The 21,462-nt window shown below is 38.6% G+C and overlaps 1 protein-coding gene across 1 annotated transcript in view; it reads left to right on the top strand.

Annotated features, from left to right (window-relative positions):
* PCLO (piccolo presynaptic cytomatrix protein) overlaps positions 1-21,462 on the top strand; it is a gene marked incomplete at both ends in the record, with an annotated part of 299,800 nt that overhangs the window by 21,788 nt on the left and 256,550 nt on the right. The window contains one exon of the mRNA XM_080936500.1: positions 3,539-4,945. Within this exon, the coding sequence (XP_080792626.1) occupies positions 3,539-4,945 (1,407 nt within the window). The remainder of the gene's footprint in view (positions 1-3,538; positions 4,946-21,462) is intronic.

The raw sequence follows: 21,462 nt of genomic DNA, 5'->3' as shown, positions 1-21,462 counted from the left end.
AGGGCTTTTAAAGCAAAATAATAAGGTTACTCTTTCCAGATACAAGTACTATGTGTGGCTGTGCAATTATAGCACATTCTTTCCAGTTTAGACCCACATGGGGATGGCTGTCTCTTCCATTATTACAGACAAAGATTCTAGTGGGAATTATATAGAATCACATAATAAATAGTAAAGATTCTATGCTGGGTGTGTTAACAGTGGTATGGCATAGCATAAAAAGAACCATTAGCAAAATTGGACATTTTTAATTTCTACAATTTGTATCAGCTAAACAGTTTTGTGTTCCCAGTAGTGAGAAGAGCAAATACACTTTGGCGATCAAGAGAAGCATAAGGGAATCCTTTCCGTTGGTTGTTCAAATTCTGCGGGTATTTGAACACAGATCTTGGCACAGTGTAGCTATGCAAGTGCTAGAATAGGAACATCGACCACACGTCTTGCTAGTAAAATCTAGAGATAACCACTTCTCCTGTTCACCTTAAACATTATTTTATGGAACGATACATTATTTAATATGCGAGGAACAGTGAGAGATCAAGAGGGTTTCGAAAGGTGAAAGAATAAATGGGGAATTATTTTTTATACCCAACCAACACAGACATATTTAGGGAATAACTGTATAGGGACTGGACTATAGTAAAATTACAACAACAATTATAAATTGGGAAAAAGAGAAGAGTCTTTTTTTGTCTTGTGCTCCTTTATTTCTGAGTACCTTGTAGAAACATAACTGGTGTCAACGTTGGCTTTTTTTTTTTTTTTTTTTTTTTTGTTTAATTACGTGAATACTGTTGGTGGTTGTAAACTTTATTATTAAGGCACATGCTTGTGTGTGTGTGTGTGTGTGTGAATGAGAAGATTCTTAAGTACAAACATAAGAATCATTTAGATATTCATGAGATAAGACCAAAATAATTCAACTAAGAGAAGGCTCTTTCTAAAATCATCCTAAGAAGACAAAAAGCTATTTGTATTATCACAACTGTAGACAATGATTTCAACTCTTATTCTAGTGGTGACGCAGAATATAGAGTACAATATCTCATGTGTTGTTTACAAAAGTAAAAAATGTGCTAAAGAGATCAAAGTGAGACAGAGAGGTGTGTTCAGTGAAAGGATGTACTAAGAGAAAAGAATCGTCTGAGTGAACAGGTCACAAATGTGTCCTATCTCCCTTTCCTTAGCACCTGTGTTTAAGTAGATGTTCACTTATTAACTGCAATATATCACTTAATTTTAAGCATATAAGACAAATTTCCCTGAGGTTATCTACATTAGACATTATCTATACTGGGGTAGTCTGACCATTAGTGTTACATTACACCCTACCATGTCTTTTCTGACTTCTCACTGAATTGTAGCTACCAATAGGTGGAGAAGTTTGTTCTCTCCTTCAAAGGCATGTGCACTTTTCAAAGTGCTCAGTAAACAGAGTAAATGAATGCATAGTGTTTAAGTTTATATTGATGTTGGATGTAACAGCTGTTAATAATAATAAGAGGGAATGATGTAGAATAAGGATTAGCCCTAAAATATGTAATTTATATTTATTAACTTAAATATACTTAACAGATTTTATTTTTTTGCAGGTCAGGTGAAAATCAAAGACAGTACTTATAACTAGTTAGGGATCTAATCATATTATCTTTTGTTTGGTTATGTGAGTATGAGCTAATTAAGTCAGGATGTGAAAAAATGCACAAGGAAAAATAAATAGCAGTACATTTCTAATGGGCAGTTTGGGTACTGGGCACCTGCTTATTTACAGAGGTTTTTCTTCATCAAGTTGCACTGGAATGGAATAGAAGTTAATTTAGACCCCGGGCCTGATTTTACCAAAGAATTTACTGAAGCAGTAATTATTTGGTTACTTTATGATTTCAAGTATTATTTATACAAACATTATTTACTCTGTGAAATGCTTCAGACACGTGGGAAGGTAAAAACACGGAGTACAGAGATTGCTGCAGATGTAGCTGTTTGCATAGAGCTTGTCTTGCATGTGTGAAGCTCCATGTATAATCTCCTGCAGTCCTGGCACTACAGAGGTGGAGGCAAGTTACTCAGAGATTAAGGTGATCCTCGGCCAGACAGTGAATTTGAGGCAGGTTTGGGCCACCTGAGGCAATATATTAAAAGTTAAAGGTAAAAATACAATGAGTGTAGAGGTGCCTGAAACTAATATAGAAAATAAATTTGAGGAACTCCTAGCTACTTCCCATGAGTATTTAAATTTTTTAATTTAATTTTAAAAATGTAAACAAGACATCTTAGAATTGTATGGTCCTATATTTACTGTGTACGAGATGGCTAAATCATTTTATATTGAGCCTGGGTTGAAAGAATTTTATTTGAGCACACCTATAATCCCAGTACTTAGGATATTGGGGTAGGTAGATTACATAGCAATACCCAGTCATAAAAAAATAAAAATGAAGGAGAAAGTAGTGCCTTTATAATCTTAGGGGACATTGATGAAATTTTATTTCAAAAAAATTGCTTGAAAATAAAGAATATATTTGGCAAGTGCATACATTATTACATACTAGTTGACCTTTTCCCCATTGCCTATGGTCAAATACTTCTAACCCCACCACACTGTACTGTATACATAAAGTTTCCATGTCAAGCTCTTAGCACTGTTGACTCTGGATGGGCAGAATTAGAATATGGTAGAACTCAAAATTCTAAATTTTGCTGATAACATGTAAAACACTCTTTTTGAAACATTTTTGGAATCATACAAGATGTTAAATAGGAATGCTTTTAAATTATGTCATAAAGTGTCATATTAAAGTTTACAGTTGTTGGCAATTGGTAAATCATGGAATACAAGTGTAATTGTGTATTATGTGTGTGTGTGTGTGTGTCTCACCTATATACCTTCCACTTGTTCTCTGTCCCCTCTGAAGTTTATCCACTATCTAAATCATATGCATTATCTACTATCTAAGACACCTACTTTCTAAGTATCTTGATAAATTTGCAAGGAAACAACATTTTCTTTGCTAAATCATGCTATTTGTGATAACCAGAGAGTTAGCCTTAGTAGTCTCTTTTTAGCTTACCTTAGTTAATTTTTATTTTCAGATCAGCAATCAATCATTTGGCAAGCCTACTCAGGGTTGTATAACTATAACATGGTGATGAGCCAACAGGAGAAAAAACACACATCATAACATTTTAATAGAATTTAACAACTTAAAATTTATATTTTTATATATTACCTTCTATTTCTGGAACTAACACACTTGAGTGAACGTAAATGAGGAACGGCAAAATTAGCATTAGAGGCAGAATAAAATCATGTCCCTTTTCTGTTTATTTCCCTTACAGTATTGTATGCTTAAGTTTCTGAGGTTCATTATCTTCCATCAAGTTAAATTTTACATGTCTTAATGTATTGATTAAAATAATGACTATATTTGATTCTTGGAGGTATGAGACTTAATAGTGGCAACAGGCATGCTTTTCAGTCAGGTTTTTGGATTTTTACATTGTCATCTTAGTGATGATGGTTCTGTATTCTTTTCAGATCAAGGAGTGGCTGTGTTTAAACTGTCAGATGCAAAGAGCTCTAGGAGGGGAGCTGGCGGCAATCCCATCCTCACCGCAGCCAACGCCAAAGGCTGCCTCAGTACCTACAGCCACAGCCAGCAAATCACCTGTACCATCACAACAGGCTTCCCCAAAGAAGGAACCTCCATCCAAACAGGACAGTCCAAAAGCACTGGAGTCAAAAAAGCCACCAGAATCGAAAAGGCCACCGACACTGGTGAAACAGCCAACTCTTCATGGACCTACCCCAGCTACAGCCCCTCAGCCTCCAGTGGCAGAGGCCTTACCTGAGCCAGCCCCTCCCAAGGAGCCTTCTGTACCCCTGCCTGAACAAGCCAAGCCCCCTGTTGCAGATGTTGAACCAAAGCAGCCCAAGACGACAGAGGCACGCACAGACACCCATTCTTCATCAGCAGCAACAACAAAATCTGATCTTCAGAGCTCTCAAGTGCAGTCACAGGCTCAAGTGAAAACAGACTCTGCCAAACCTTCACAGAGTTTCCCACCAACAGGAGAAAAAATCACGCCAGTTGATTCTAAAGCAATGCCCAGGCCTGCATCAGACTCAAAAATTATCTCACATCCTGGGCCCAGTTCTGAGAGCAAAGATCCAAAGTGCATTGAACCAATTCAGAAGAAGGATGAGCCTAAGAAACCGCAAACCAAGGTGAGCCCTAAACCAGAAACAAAGCCAGTGCCAAAAGGATCACCAACACCCTCTGGCACTCGACCCACCACTGGCCAAGCCGCACCCCCATCTCAGCAGCCCCCAAAGCCTCAGGAACAGTCCAGACGTTTCAGTTTGAATCTGGGTGGTATCACTGACGCCCCCAAATCACAGCCCACAACTCCTCAAGAAACCGTGACGGGGAAACTGTTCGGGTTCGGAGCATCCATCTTTAGCCAAGCATCAAACTTGATTTCCACAGCAGGCCAGCAAGGACCTCATCCACAGACTGGGCCAGCCGCTTCATCAAAGCAGGCCCCTACCCCATCACAGACTCCTGCTGCTCAGGGACCACCCAAGTCCACTGGTCAGCCCCCACCAGCACCTGCCAAGGCGACTGCTGTGAAGAAGGAAACAAAAGCTCCAGCAGCTGAAACCTTAGAGTCCAAACCTGAGCAAGTTCCAACAGCAACGAAGACAGAGAAAGACAAGAAGCCCCCACCTGGGAAGGTCAGCAAACCTCCACCTCCGAAGCCCGAAAAGGCTGTCCCCACGCATAAGCCAGACAAGATCACCCAACAGAAACCGGCTTGTCCTCTCTGCAGAACTGAACTCAACATAGGGTCTCAGGATCCTCCCAACTTCAACACCTGCACAGAATGCAAGAATCAAGTTTGCAATCTCTGTGGATTTAACCCAACACCCCACCTGACTGAGGTAAGCAATATGTACGTTACATATGTTTGGGAATCTCTATTATAGTTTATTCGGAATGCTTGGGGACCTGAATTTCTGAGCAACGGAGTATGTTTCTACTGATGAAAAGAAATGAATCTTGACAGGTTAGAAGAGGTAACATTATTGCATCTACTCATTATTTTTAATTCTTGTTCTTTGTGCTTTTGTGGGTTATTATGCTAAAAGGAAGAGATGAACTATGAGGGAATATTAATTAAAATCATGTTGATTCTATTTGTACATGAATTATAGGCCAAAGCTGGAAGGCTCTTCTTTTTTCATATAGAAAGTTCATTGAAAAGTTGTAATATTTCGTTCTTATTTCCTATTGATCTGTCTTCTGTCTTTATCATGGCTTATTTTAAGTTGACTTTACATTAATTTTGATTCAACGTCTTGCTCTGTAGCCTGGGTGGCATGGGACTTGCCAGGCTCTGAGATTCTTAGCCACGTGCTACCTGCCAGGGTCTTTAATACATTTTCCAAATGAACTTTAGTTGACTACAATCATACGCAATGTGAATTAAAAACTTTTATGAGTTACAAATATCACCTGATAAAAACTAGTGGGTTTACATATGATATATTTAGATTTTCTTTCTGTCTGTTGGTCATGTTGTCTGTTGATATCACAGAGTATTGTGGGGGCTGAGCGAGAAAAATGTGTTTCTGTGGTTAATGAGGACACTCTAAAGAGATGTCAAGAACACTGTCTCCACAGTAGAAACAACAAAAATGTAGTTTGTGACTCTATATCTGATAATATAGTCATAAAAATGTGGAAGGGGTGATCAGGAGGTGGATGAGAGAGATGTAAAGTGAATAAGTAAAAAAAAAAAAAAAATTAAAAAAGAACCAGTGGATAAATGTTAGTATGCATTAAGACTATTAGAATAGTTAGCTGCAGGGCACTCAAAGGTTAAACAATCACTGCCATACTATACAAATAAATATGACGCCTTAAGAAATGCTCCGATAATTGGGGTAACTCCTCCTCACTAATCCACAAATCAAAGCTACTTAAATGCTCCTTCAGTTCACCACTTCTGGTCTCCTGAACCACGCAGGCAGAGCTGAGGAGGGCTGGGTAGAGCTTAGACCATAGAATCCCTTTTGTTATTTCAGTACTACTTTTAAAAAGTAAATTTAATAAAAATACAGTTCCCTCTCTTCCCCCTTTCTCTTTACTCCACCCTCTGCACACCCCCAGAGCCAGGTACCCTGGCTCCAATTGTTCCAGTGCCTCAAGGAAATACAAGACTATGGCCCACACCCATTGTTCTTGTCACACATTACCTTCAGTGTAAATGCAGAACTTCATTCCTTCCTTGCTTTAGAAGGGCAGTTTGGGTTTCTGTGTGCGCATTCATTGTAAGGGCAATTTTTCCCCAGTACAGCTGCATTTATTTAAACTGTTAAGAAAAAACAAAATAAAGCTATTCCCTTAATGAGGATCCTTATGGTGTCAACACAATGTTTTTATAAAAATAGCTGGAAAGCAAACAGCATTACGGAAAACAAAACTGTACTTTTTATATTTTCTTAACATAAACATGTGTACAGTTCAAGGAAAGGATTATAGCTTATAATATGCATACAATGCTGTATATATACATATGCAAATGTATTTGTTTTATATGTTAATGTGCATATATGGCATTTGACCCATCCTGATTACAAAAGCTCTGTCAGAATGTGGAATAATAACACGGAAGTCACTGAAGTGTAACCAGAAAAGCTTCCTGAGAAATCTTTCATAGTGTATGTGTTGGTTCATTCTGCCTTGAAGGTCAGGGTGTGGAAAGGACATTACTTGAATAAATTACAGAATTAACCGGTATGTGTGGAAGTTTAATTACTGTATAATTTGAAGATATAACCGTTCTAAAAATTTTAGATAGTTTAAATAAGGTCTCATTTTAAATATGGGCCAGTAGGATAGAGGCTGTCTCTACAGGACACTGTGATCTGCGATACTTTTCTTGATCTTAAAGTCTGTTGTCTAGTCTAGTGTTGAGAAGTGCATGAAAGCTGGCTTATCGAATAATTCATATTATTATTGTCTCCAAAACATCAAAGGAATGAAAGATGAGTTAGCTTAAAAGGAGGGTGGTCAATGTGTTTGCTTTGTGTGTGTGTGTGTGTGTGTGTGTGTGTGTGTGTGTGTGTGTAATGTATACATCCAGCACACATTTAACCTTATATACATATGTTATGTATAATAATAGACAGTTTTATATGTGTCCAAATTTTAAATACTGTAGGCTTAATTTATACCATGAGCCTACTGTTCATGCCAAGTATTTTCCTTGTTTTTTTTCATTCATGTACCTCTAATCAATATTTACTCTGTATGTTTTTTTCCCACTCTGTAATATATTTCCATGTGAATCAGTGTTATTGTACTATTAGTTTAGAAAATATATTCTCAAGATATTAACAATTATTTCTAAAGTACAAAGAAACATTATTCCTTAATATAGATTCAGAGGCTTCCATTTACTTGGCAGCATATTTAACTCTGCTGGAAGTCCCTGCTTCTTTTATCTTAGACCATGAGGCAAATGCTTTTCCTAGAGGCCTTCCTGCCACAGCTCTTTTTGCTTTTGTGACAGGGGGTGCAGTGTAGTTTGTTGAGAGTTACAGACCACATTTCACCTATTCACCTCTTACTCAGAGGGAACTGCCTTTCATGTCTCCTCTGTCCCTCTTGCATATTTTCCCTCACTATACCAGATACTTCTGATGGTCCCTGGGGTGCATCCAGGGTCCAACCCGAGCTTTACTGTTTAACTGTGTGATGGATAATTTGTACAAATGGTGCAATACTCAATTTGTACTAGAGGTGCAAACCTATAGTAGAAGGAGACAGTTCTTTTAGGCTTAGTTTTTGTCCACACAAGATGTGACTTGTCTTGGAAGAACTGCAGAGAATGAATCTGGAAGGGTGATGGCCCGGTTGCTTTCCCTCCTGAATTTTAAAAATTCTCACTTAGTTCAAATGCAAAAAATGCTAACATCACCTATAGTGAGTAATTATTTTTGTTTTTGCCACTCTTTTCTGAAGTAACTTTTTACCATGAAAATAAGACTTAACATTAATGCTAGATGATGTCCTAATGTCATAATTTCGCTTTCTTCACAAGATGATTTTGCATGGCCTAAATGGTGTAGAACTAGTTAGCATATATTTGTCACTAAGCAACAAATGAGCCATTCGAGCTGATTGAGATCCAGTGCTGAAACAGATCAGTTCAGTTCTCTCTTCTTTAGCTGTGGTAGCTTCTGCATTCTGCATCGCTTACAGCTGGCCTAGTGGAAAGGGACCATATTAGCTTAGAAATGCAGAGTGTGTTTCTTTTCCTTTCATCATCATTACCTACTGCTGTAAAAAGCATGTGCAACACTTGAAAAAACATTTAAATGTATGTCTATGAGGGTAAGCATGAAGAAGAAATGAAAAGGCGAATGACCACAGAGCAGCTCACTTCCAGATGAATCTCATGGTAGAACTCTGCCGTCTTTCATTTGGTAATAGATCACTTATGTGACTTTTATAGCATCAATGTTCATAATGTGGTTATAAATGTTAAACATATTCTATTTTAGGGTAAATTTGATATTTTGTTGGTTGGTATTTATTTAAAACAGACAAATATGGATTTAGAATTGAGATGTTTTATTCAAACAACTTAAAAAAATCAATAGTTTCTACTAATCCTTGTTCCTAATGCATATAAACAGTCAATATTCTGGTCTGCATGAAATATCTGTACTCCAGTGAGCATGGAACACTTACTCTGTCATGAAACAACCTTAATGTCATAAAAATATTATTCACAAATCAATTCTATGCATTATCCTCTTATTAATGATTTAAGTTATTATTCTCTTCTAAAGAAGCAGAATTTTTGTACACATATTTATATCTTAAATATTTTCCAAGGAAAACTTACTTGTAGTAAATCAAGAATAAAGATCATAGAGGATTAAATTATCTCAAGACATATAGAAGCAGTTAGACCCTCCACCATTCCTGGTTGGCATTTCTTTTTGCTTCAACCAGAACAATTTATTATTTAAAAATTTGTATAAAAAGCTTCTTTTTATGCCATTTCAAATATGCACAAATAAAATAATGAATTCTTATGAAGGAAAATGAGGAAACAGAGTTCAAAGGGAGCTCTTTCGCGCTCAGATTTTCTCAACTTTGAGCATTGCTAAAAACAGAATTTACCTATCCAGAAATCTAAAATGTTATAAAATTGAACGCTGCACTTTGTATTTCTTTTCTTAATAAATATTTTTTTAAATTTTTATTGGATATTCTCTGTATTTAAATTTCAGGTGTTATCCCCTTTCCCTCCAATCCCATTCCCAGTCCCCCTCTCATTGCTTCCATGAAGGTGCTCTCCCACCTCAGGGCCTTGGCATTCTACTACACTTGGAAAATGAGTCTTCCCTGGACAAAAGGCCTCTCCTCCCACTGATGCCAGAAAATGCTATCCTCTGATGCGTATGCATCTGGAGCCATGGGTTTCTCCATGTGTGCTCAATGGTTGGTTTTTAGTCCCTGGAAGCTCTGTAGAGTTTGGTTAGTTGATTGATAACTTTGTTCTTCCCATTGGGTTGCACTCCTTCAGCTCCTTTAGACCATTCTCTAACTCATTCACTTGGGTCCCATATTCAATTCAATGGTTAGTTGCAAGCATCCTCATCTGTATCAGTATGGCTCTGGTAGAGCCTCTGAGGAGGCATTCATATCAGGTTCCTGCCAGTAAGTACTCCACCTGGCATCAGCAATAGTGTGTGGGTGTAGTGGCTGCATATGGGATGGATTCCCAGGTGAGGCAGTCTCTGAATAATTTTTCATGGAGTTGCTGCTCCTCTATTTCTTCCTTTATTTTCTCCCATGTGTGTTTTGTTCTCTCTTCTAAGAAGGACTGAGGTATCCACCTTCTTGCCTTTCTTCTCTTTAAGGTGCATAAATTCTGTGAATTGTTTCTTGTGTATTCTGAGCTTTTTGTGCAACTGTCTGCTTATTACCAAGTACATACCATAAGTGTTAATTTGTGACTGGGTTACCTCACTCAGAATGATAGCTACTAGTTCCATCCACTTGCCTAGGAATTTCATGAAGTCATTGTTTTTAATAGCTGCGTAGTATTCAGATACTACTAGAAAAGCCTATATTCAAAAAAACTGGGAAATGTAGAGGAAATGGACAATTTTCTAGACAGATACCAGCTACCAAAGTTAAATTAGGATCAGATAAGTCATCTAAACAGGCCCATAATCCCTAAAGGAATAGAAAGAGTCATCAAAAACCTCCCAACCAAAAAAAATAAATAAATAAAAAATAAAAAATCCCAGGACCAGATGGGTTTAGTGCAGAATTCTATCAGACCATTGTAGAAGTCCTAATACCAATACTCTCTATTTTATTGTGGAATACAAACTATTACACAAAATAGAAACAGAGGGAATACTACCCAAGTCATTCTTTGAAGCCATTCTAAACCAAACAAAGACCCTACAAAGAAAGAGAACTTCAGAGCATTTTCCCTCATGAACACTGCTGCAAAAATACTTAATAAAATTCTTGCAAACTGAATCCAAGAACACATCAAAACAATAATTCACCATGATCAAGTAGGTTTCATTCCAGGGATGCAGGGATGGTTTCGTATTTGGAAATCCATCAATGAAATCCATTATATAAACAAACTCTAAAAAAAAATCCCACATGACCATCTCTTTAGATGCTGAGAAAGCATTTGACAAAATTCAACACCCCTTCATGTTAAAAGTTTTGGAAAGATCAGAAATTCAAGGCCCATCCTTAAACATAGCAAAAGCAATATACAGCAAACCAATAACCAACATCAAACTAAATGATGAGAAATTTGAAGCAATCCCACTAAAATCAGAGACTAAACAAGGCTGCCCTCTCTGTCCTTACCTATTCAATATAGTAATGGAAGTACTAGCCAGAGCAATCAGAAGGCAAAAAGAGGTCAAAGGGATACAAATTGGAAAGGAAGAAGTCAAAATATCACTATTTGCAGATGGTATGATAGTGTACTTAAGTGACCCCAAAAATTCTACCAGAGAGCTCCTACAGCTGATAAACAACTTCAGTAAAGTGCCTGAATAGAAAATTAACTGGAACAAATCAGTAGTCTTCCTCTACTCAAAGGATAAACAGGCTGAGAAAGAAATTAGAGAATTGAAACCCTTCACAATAGTTACAAAGAATATAAAATACCTTGGTGTGACCCTGACCAAGCAAGTGATAGATCTGTGTGACAAGAACTACAAATCTCTGAAGAAGGAAATTGAAAAATACTTTAGAAGGTGGAAATATCTCCCTTATTAGCTATTTTTTTTAGTGTTTTACACTTTAAATATAAGATGAATATGTCACCCAATGAAAATGTTGTGTAGACATTGTTTAAGATGAAAACTAATGTCAACTATTCCCCTTTCTTCATTACTCTCATAGAGCAGGTATTTGAATGGAAAAGACATTGTGCTACATACTTCTTTCTCTATAATTTATGTGGTCATTTAAGCCATACTTTGGGAATTAAAATGAAAATGGGAGAGATTCAGTTATCAAACAAGAAAGATTTACTTTAGGAGTTAAGTCAACATTGATCTTATTTGTTTAAATAACTCATGGAAGTAGAGAAAAATATCCACTTCTTCTATGTACTCTTGCTCATACGGTCAGTTGGTAATTACTAGCACTTTAAGCCTTACAAATTTGTAAGTACGGGGAGCTAATTAACATTGTTTGCCCTGAAACAGTGTGGCTGTGTCGCCTGGTAGTGTTTATAAAAATAGAGTGGGCTTTGGGGCCTGGGCTCAGAAACATTTGTTACTAGTGACAAGATAGAGGTTCTCAGTTAAGGGTTCTATTACTGTGATAAACACCATGATGAAAATCAAGTTGAAGAGGAAAAAAAAAAAAAAAAGGTTTATTTGGCTTATGCATCCATATCATTATCCATCCTTGAAAGAAAAGCTCTCTACCTCCCTTTCTGTCTGTGTGTCTGTCTGTCTGTTTGAGTATATATAAACAAACACACAAACATACCTATGTATGCATATATATGCTTTCTCCCCTACACATAAATATGTATATATATGCATATACACACATGTATATGGTGTGTATGTATGTTGTTGGATGTTTTTCTCCTATCATTGTTTCATAGTGTCTTCCTTTCGGCATTTCTGAAAATGAGGTACAACAATGAACTTGTACTTTACAGTATCTGTATAATATTATAGCCAGGTTTGAATGTGTATACCAATTTTTTCTGCGGATACACCATCAGATATAATTTACACTATGCTTATAGACATCACATGGTTTGTTTAAATTAGGCTAAATTTTAAATATAAAAATTTGAATTTTAAAACATGTCTTAAAATTTTTTATTGGTATTATTAAAGGCTGTGACCAAAACCAACATTGAGAGGTTATAGTTTATTTTATCATACACTGCCTTTAACAATCTACCACTAAGGGATATCTGGGTAGTAATTCAAGACAGGAAATGGGGACTTTAGCAGGAAAACAGAAGAAGGAGCTGTTCCAGAGGCCAGTGAGAGATACTTATTGACTTGTTCTCTATGGCTTCTTCTGCCTGCTTTCCTGTAGAATCCAAGACCACCCGGTCAGAGAAAACACTACCCACAGTAAGCTGGGCCCTCACATACCAATCATCAATCAAGAAAATGCACCAAAGAATTTCCCATAGAAAATCTAGTGGGTACATTTTGTAAATGACGATTTTTCTTCCACCCTCCACGACAATCTGATATAAAACTAACACAAAGTGCACTGTGAAAATTATACAATATATCATTAATAATTTTATCAAATATTGATTAATACTTATGCTTATATTGTTCTTATTTTACAGTTTATGCTGATTATAAGCTCTTACCTTATCTTTTTATTTATACCATTAAAATATTATCCTAATGAACATACTGGCAATGCTAAATGGCCACAGTAGGTTATATATAATTTTTTTCAGAAGAGAAAAATAAAATAGAAAATAAAAAAGAAAGATTGCATATTCAAGATACCATCTTCTCAGTATAATTTTAGTTTCTTTTATTTGTGTATATTCTTTGTGTGTGTGTACGTGTTTGTGTGTGTGTGTATGTGAGTGAGAGGGAGTGAAAGAGAGAGAGAGAGAGAGAGAGAGAGAGAGAGAGAGAGAGAGAGAGAGAGAGAGACTATGCTTTCTTTCTCAGGATAGACTCTGTAAACTTGAATATTATTTACAATAACATTCATCACTTGGAAGTTTAAAGTGTTATAATATACATATGTGTATATAAGTAAGAAAATAATTAAAGAAATGTTCTGCAGTGGAAGGATAGGAGAGTGGTTGGAGGAGGTGAAGGAAGAGCAGCAGTTGTATACATATAGTACTCAGATATGAAGTTCTTCTAATTTTAATTAAAACATAGTCTCCTGTCTAGGCTTCATTCTTAACTCACTGATATTTCTATTTTGGGTAGCGATTAGTATTTCTAAAAAAAAAAAAAAAGCTGTAAGATTTTTTTCATCTCCTGTGAATTAATCTAAATTCATTTACTGCTTTTTCCTTCCTTAATTATTACTCTTTGTCTTTGATTGTTTAACTGTAATTGTATATATATATATATATATATATATATATATATATTATAACTACTTCCATGTAGTATACATTTGTCTCTATTAGAAATGCATGAATACCTTGTATTTCTTGCAACATACTTACTTTTCCTAGGAATGACTTTTTGTTGTGCACGGTAGATGGTTTTTACTGCATTTTCTTTAGAAGGAATTGATTTCAGTGCTCTCATTGTCAAGATCCACTCTATGGATGTCTGGGGTGATCTGCAGGTTATTGTTCTCAGGTCTTGCTAATAATTAGAAACAATAACAGTGGTCCTCCCAAACTTTAGGTTCTCATGATCTTTTAGACTCCTCTGTTCTAAGTGTATCTTAGGAAGATCTTGAGTCTGTTTAGAGTATGCATACACATTCTGGTAAAAACACTAAACTTTGAGGTCATTATTAAAAAATTTAGAGATAAATATTTGAAAGATTTCATATTCAAGATGTATATGGGAAATTGAATAAAGGATTATACTATCTATATTACTTAGAAAAATGCCTTTTAGTATATAGTTTTTCAAAATAAAAGGATAAAGTAAAAAATAAAAAGAAACATTGCATAATGAAGATGCCATCTTTTTCGAATACTTTTAATTTCTTTTATTGGTGGCTATTCATCATATATATATTTATAATTTATTTACATTCCAAATATTGCACCACCTCTGGGTCCCCTCACAGAGTTCTTCTGCCATCCACCATCCCCCTTCCCCTTAGCCTCTAGTAGAGTGTCCCCTGTGTATTACCCCCACCCTGGGGCATCAAACCTCCTCTCCCACTGAGGCCAGACAACAGAGCCCTCTGCTACATATGTGTCAGGGGCCTCAGACCTGCCTGTGTATTCTCTTTTATTAGTGGCTCAGACACTTGGAGCTCCCAGGGGTCCAAGTTTGTTGCCACTGTTGGGCTTCCTATTGAGGTTGCCATCCCCTTCCATTCCTTAAATCCTTCTCCTGACTCTTCCATAGGTGTTTTTGACCTAATGATCAACTGTAAGTATCTGCATCTGTCACCTGCTGGTAGTGCTTCTCAGGGAACAACCATGCTAGGTTCCTGTAAGGAATACTAAAATCTTTACTCCAATAATCTGAATAATAAAGTTAACATACTTTTTAATAGATAGTGATTTAATATATCTTGCTACTCTCTGCATGTAAATTTTATCAATATCATGAGTTTATCATTGGTAGAAGAAACATGACTACTCTGGCAAGGGACCACATCCATAGACCTAGGTCTGTGAGATCCAGCTCCAATGCAGACATGCCACACACCTTTAACCACTCGAGCTGGAATGAAGTGTGACTTGGGAGCTGAGTCAGTTGAGTGTAGTTAAGGGCAGTTCAGTTGAGAGTGCAGTGCATTACAGTTCAGTTCACTTATGAGTCTGTGCAGAGGCAGTGGAAGACGAGAGCCAGAATATTAGAATGAATTGCCAGAGTTAGTTTGAAGCCAAACAGATCAATTCAGTGAGAAGCCAAAAAAGCCAGATTTAATCAGTCAGTTTGGGATTCAGATAGAACTAGGAAGTGTGAGTTTAAAAGGATGATTAATTTCAGAATATAAAATTTACTTTTAAAATCATACATAATTTCTTTGTTTATAAACTGCTTTTTATATTCATGCTATTTTGCAGAAATATTTGTGCATGGTTTTATATTTTACATATCCTGACTCCTTGTTAATGCATCTAAAATAATATTTTTCTTGTGTATGATTCTTTTTAATATTCTTTATGAGATTTTAATCTACATACTAGTTTTTGGTTTCTGTAAAATTAAATCTTTTAAATATTTAAAACTTACATATTTTTTATGAAAAGACCTGCTTGAATTTGTTTCTAAAGGTTGCTGTTTTTATTTCTTTCTAAACATGTATAGTTTCTTTTTACATTAGACAGCTTTTTATTTGTGATTCTTTTTTTTTTTTTTTTCTTAGCAAACAGGAGATGGAAGGTTTAGATCCATTCATTCAATGCATAAATTATTTTCAGTTGATTCACGGAGACACTTTAATCATATCATATACTTCCATTAGATTGTTTTACTTTTCTAAATTGTTTAGTTTTTCTTATTGAAAGTTTTTTCATACAAAACTTTTTGATCATTGTTTTTCAATTTTGACTAGTTTACTGTTTCACTACTTATTTGTCTGAGATTAATTTTTGTAGTTAAACATATAAAGGAGAATGTAAATCTTAGCCAAAATGCAGTTATAGGGCATTTACTAGACTTGAATTTAATTTCCTGTGTCTTATAGCTGGTAAACTACCTTAGCTATGGGTCAGATAATATAAATGATACTATATTAAAGTACATGATATGAGAATAATATTTGGATCAGTTCCCTCCACCCACTCCCATCAAAAAGAAGGGGTTAGAGGAATGGTATGAACAATGAGTTTGGGTAAAATGTGAGTGTCTTAGTTATGGCTTCACTGTTGTGAACAAACACCATGACCAATGCAAGTTTTATAAAGGACAACATTTAATTGGTGCTGGCTTACAGGTTCAGAGGTTCGGTCCATTATCATCAAGGCAGGAGCATGGCAGCATCCAGGCAGGCACTGTGTAGGAGGAGCTGAAAGTTCTACATCTTCATCCAAAGAAGTCAGGAACAGACTGAGCAGACAACAAGGAGGTAACTAGGAGGAGTGTCTCCAAGTCAACCTCCAGACTGACCCCCCTCTTCCAAGGCCACACCTTCCAATAGTGCCACTCTCTAGACCAAGCATGTGCAAATCGTCACAGTGAGAAACACCATTTTTTGTGGAATTGCTGCATTAATCGCAAAGAGCAAACTAGCTTATGCTTTGTGTTACAGAAACAGATTTCTTTTTTAATTTTCTTTTTGTCTGGAAAATAGTTTACTGATTCATTACAGGGACAGATACATGATCAACACCTTAGTGTAACACTAAAAAATTAAAGAATATTTGTAAGGAGGAAGCAAGATGCTGGAAAATGCTCTTAAATAAGCCAGCACAAAGGCAGTGCAGGTTAATGAGTGAGCGTGTTGAGTACTCCTGTCATGCTTCCACAAAAGAGAGATTCTTAAGTAACACTCAAAAGAACGTAAGGCATCCATGGTAAGTGACACAGGGGTCAATGCCCTGTAAAAGGCCAATAGACTCTTTCCTGATAAAACCTGCTACTACAGAGTCACGAGTCTCACACTCCCCAGTTACTCAGAACCCACGTCCTATGTAATGCTAGCGAGCACTGGCTAATTTCTTATCAACTGTGAATGATAGGCAGATCCCAGATTAATTACTTATTTGCTTTTGAGAAACAATTTTCCGCCCAGCCTAATGGGTTATGCATTGTCTCATTTGTAGCTATTTAATTTAAACCAGAACCTCAATACAAGAGCATGGGGAATGACTGTGCGGTGTGATGCTAAGAACCTACTGTTAAAACAGTTATTACATTTAAGGCAAGGAGGGAGAGGTAATCTAATGCTTGACCTTCAGAGCATTGAAGAAACAAATGGTGGTGTTGGCTGTGGCCAATCTGAATGCTGTAGAAGTAGTTCAAGTGACAATTCTGTCTTTAATGAGATACAAAACCAGCATCAGTAATCTTTAGTGTTATCATAGGCTGGCTGAAGAAGGGAGGGAGGAGGAAGAGGAGGAAATGTAGGTGGCGTCAAACATGAGAGACACATGAGGCATAAAGGCACACACTTTCCTTTCAGGAGCTGCAACTCCCTTGAAAGACATTTAAAAGGGGGTGGGGCAGTAGAGATAGACTGGTTATTTCTAATTTGGCCCAGAAGCCAGAGTTAATGCTTGATGTGCCAGCCAGTTAAAATAGAAAGCCAGAGAGCACAGAGCCCAATTTGACAATCCTGGAACATGACTGAGGTGAAAAAAAAAATCAAAGAAATGGTATGGCTTTAGTGACTCAGGAAATACCAGTCAAGCTTGGCCCTGTGTGGAAAGATGATTTCAGGATTCAGTGTAAAGAAAGAGAAAACAAAAATGAGCCAGCCACCCTTTTCCTGTGCATTTTGGAGGAAACTCTTGGCCACCCTAAATCCAGTCAGGTTCAAGGCTCCAGGGTCAGCTGAGCCCTTGCAGCTCCAGTAACTCCCTTCTCCTCACCCCTTCAGCTTCAGCAAGGACTGCATGTCAAAAGCACCCACCTACTTCTCTGTGCAGATGGGTGGCAATCATTTGATTCAACCTCTTTGTTTCAGTCTCTACCCCTTCTCAGGGCTTCCCTGGTATGGCCTGGATTCGTCTCTTCCATAGAAAACCTTCCCATATCAATACCAAGGAGACAGCAGCCAGATCTACCTGGAGTGGGTTCCCAGGAAGATGCTTGGCAGGGGAGCTGTGGGGACCCAGGGGTCATACTGTGGTCTGAAGCAGACATGGGATAGTCATGTTGTTAGGGAAGAGTGCATAGGTTGAACTCAGGAAGAAGAAACACAGGACACAAAGACAAGTGTGGGAAACAGAAATAGAAACAGTGAGGGAAATAGGGGGCATCATGGGAAACAGAAGAACCCCAGGATAAGGGAGCAAGGTGGCATGAGACAGATCACCAGAACAATGAAGGGGCAAAGAGGACCAGGGGAGAAAGATTTCCCAAACCAGGCACTTCCCAGATTACAAAATTAGGTACAGAGCTGCTCAAAGGAGGGGGGAGATAAGCTGCGTTCACCCAGCCATCTGGACCTTAGGAGGCCAGCCAGGGGGATGAGAGCCATGCTGTTGCAGGCTGCTGTGTTGTAGGCCTACGGCATTGACCGGAACTCAGTTCAGCACAGCTGACCGAAGAGGGGCTGGCGCAGTCTTTGTAGACACAGCACTGGAGACACTCTCAGAGCATAATAAAAGGCTAGGTGACAAGGCTAAAGCTCAAAGAGCTGGTACTAATTACTTACACCTTACATGGAGGGTCAATTGGACCCCAGGGAATTGCTTCATAGGGAGAGGTTTCTCAGCTCAACCAGCACACATGTGACTTCACACATGCCCATCACATGGGACTATGTCTCAAGTCTCTTGTATCACATATGTGATGCAGAAGATGGGGGAGAGAGTAAAGTTCTCCCCCACCCCAGCCAAAGATTCCTAAGAGGCTTTAAAGGGCTAGTTGATATCTCTAGTACACACATGTGTGGCCATGTATGTCATACCCCTGAGCCATGTCAACCTTCTTGCTCAGGGGATCTGAGCAGAGGAGACAGGGCTCCTGGAAAGAATTGGGCTGACTGCTAGAGGACACTGGGCTTTGGGCTGGCAGTTTTTCCCAGGAGCCTCCTCTACAGAAGTGCTGGGCTGGAAGTCTGAGCAGGAGCAAGAGGCACCGGTTGCTTCTGGCAAGCAGGTGAGCCTCTCTGGCCCAGTGGTTTTGGTTGGCACCCTTCCAGCTCCCTGTCCAGCCAGTATGCTCCTTGAGACAGATCGACAACCCCAGTGGTGGAAGGCAGGGGTTCCTCGGGCTCCAGATCTTGGAGGTGGATGTCTGGACATCCTTTGGATGCACCGAAGTCACAGTGGACAATGACCTCACCTGAGTCCTGTCACCACCTTATTTCTGCAGGCTGGGGACAGCTTCTTTCTCCCATTGCTCTTTATGGCATCATATACCAGAACCTGCAGCAGCAGTGTCTGCCCAATTCCGGCTGGAGGCAGCAGAGCATGGGTTAGAGCTGGCCTTGGACCACTCCCTTGGGGCAGCTCACAGCCTGCCCAGTTTGGTCCTCCTGCCTGAGCCGAGGAGATCTTTCTCTTGGAATAGGGTCGGCAGTCTGAAATGTTGCCACCCATAAGGCTGTGCACTTCCGCCTTGTCTTCCACATCCGAGGACGGTGGGGACCAGTCGTGGGGACTGAGATGCACAAGGGACTCCAACTCATGGGCAGTGGGGACACTGAGGAGCCCATGAAGAGCTCTTGGATAGAGTGATGGGTTACCAGGGCTGCCTATGGAGGACAATCCGGGGAGGGCTTCCCTGTGGGAGCTTCCTCTTAGGCTGGCACACAAACAGGCCAGGAGATAGAGAAGGCCTAGGCAGATACCCATGATGATGGCTGTTACAAAGTGCACGTCCAGAGAGTCTGAGAATGTCTCCTATAGAGTAATCACATCATGCAAGGGGGAAACGGGCCCAGGCCCCACCTCTGTATGGGCTCCCATCTTGAAGAAATACTGAGTGTCACTCTCTAGACCACGTTCCTCTGTACTGAAGATGTTTCCCTCTGTCGTGAGCAGTGTCCACTGGGTATGGTTGGTACTATAGAGAATTAGATACTCCACGATTTCGCCAGTGGGCTCCGTGGGGGGGGGGGTGGAGACACCAGTGAAACTGAACAGTGGATTGTATCGGGGGCTCAGATGCAGATCAGAAGGAGGTGTTGAAGACCAGTCAGGCAGGGTAGAGCATTCTACAATGGAGCCAAAGACCCATCCATATCCACACCGTGGGACTGTATTTCTACCTTTATGACTGCATGATGCAAACATTAGCCCGAGAAACAGCAGGGTAATGAGAAGCCAGGGCATTGCATTGCTTATATGTACTCACAAGTATATAGGATATTAATGCATAGAATGCTGAATCATGTCTGCGTTTTCCACATTGAGAAGTTGTACTGATACCATTAGCAAAGCAAAACAAGCAGAAGGAAGCAAGAAGTGACCCGAACATGGGACTGATTGCCCATGAGAATAAGTACAGCCTCTTAGCTCTGCCTAGGGATATGCGTGACACTTAAATTCTTTTCTCCGTTGTATTTTTATTATTTAATTTTACTTTTTTACTTATTCACTCTACATACTGGTCACTGGCCATCTCCCAGTCACCCATCCACAAATCCTTCCCTCTTCCCCTTCCCCCTTCTCTGTTAAGTGGGCGGGGGCTCCCTTGGGTATCCTCTCAACCCTGGCACTTCAAGTCTCTGCAGAGCTAGGCACTTCCTCTCCAACTGAGGCCAGACAAGGCAGCCCAACTAGAAGAACATATAGCATGTACTGGCAACTGCTTTTGAGATAGCATCCCATTACAGTTGTTCAGAATACCCACGGAGGCTAAAGCTGCAAGTCTGCTGCGTATGAGCGAGGAGGATTAGGTCTAGCTCATGTATTTTCTTTGGTTTGTGGTTCAGACTCTGAGAGCTCCACAAGTCCAGGTTAGTTGACCCCGTTGGTCTTTCTGTGGAGTTCTTATTCCCTTTGGGGCTGCAATTCTTTCTCCTATTCATCCGTAATAGCCCACAGGTTCTATCCAGTGCTATATTTTTGCATATTATGAGAAAGCACCAAAGTAAACTGTGAGAAAACATGCCTTTTTAATTAAGCAATCTAGGGAGTCGCAGAAAGAATGGATTTTCATTTAAGGCCCTTCTAGGCTTTTTCACATTAATAGTTACATTAATAAGTTAGTAGTTAATAACAGTCATAGGTTAATATGAATATAAAAATTCTGTGTTTTAAAACTGAAAATAGATTTCTTTCTATGTACATTCTGATTATGGTCTCAACTCTCCTAAATGCTGTCAGCTCCTTCCCTCTTCCCCATGGTGGAAATCCACACCTTTTCTTCCTCTCATGAGCATCCTAACAGATATCTGAAATAATAATAGCAACAATAATAATATTCTAATAATAGGGATATAAACAAACCAACCAAAACAAGCACACAGGTTTTCTTTTTAAATCTTGAAGTTCTGATTATATTTATTTGGAGTATTTTTAAACTATTTCAAATAAATTTTATACTTCTGCTGAGGTCCAGCTTACCTTTACAAGTCTACATGTGGAACAATGCTCTCAATAGTTTGCATCCATACC

This window comes from Micromys minutus, assembly GCF_963924665.1.
Source record: "Micromys minutus genome assembly, chromosome: 23".
Classification (NCBI taxonomy): Eukaryota; Metazoa; Chordata; class Mammalia; order Rodentia; family Muridae; genus Micromys; species Micromys minutus.
The sequence above is the reverse complement of the archived record's forward strand: the minus strand, read 5'-3'. Positions and strand labels throughout refer to the sequence as shown.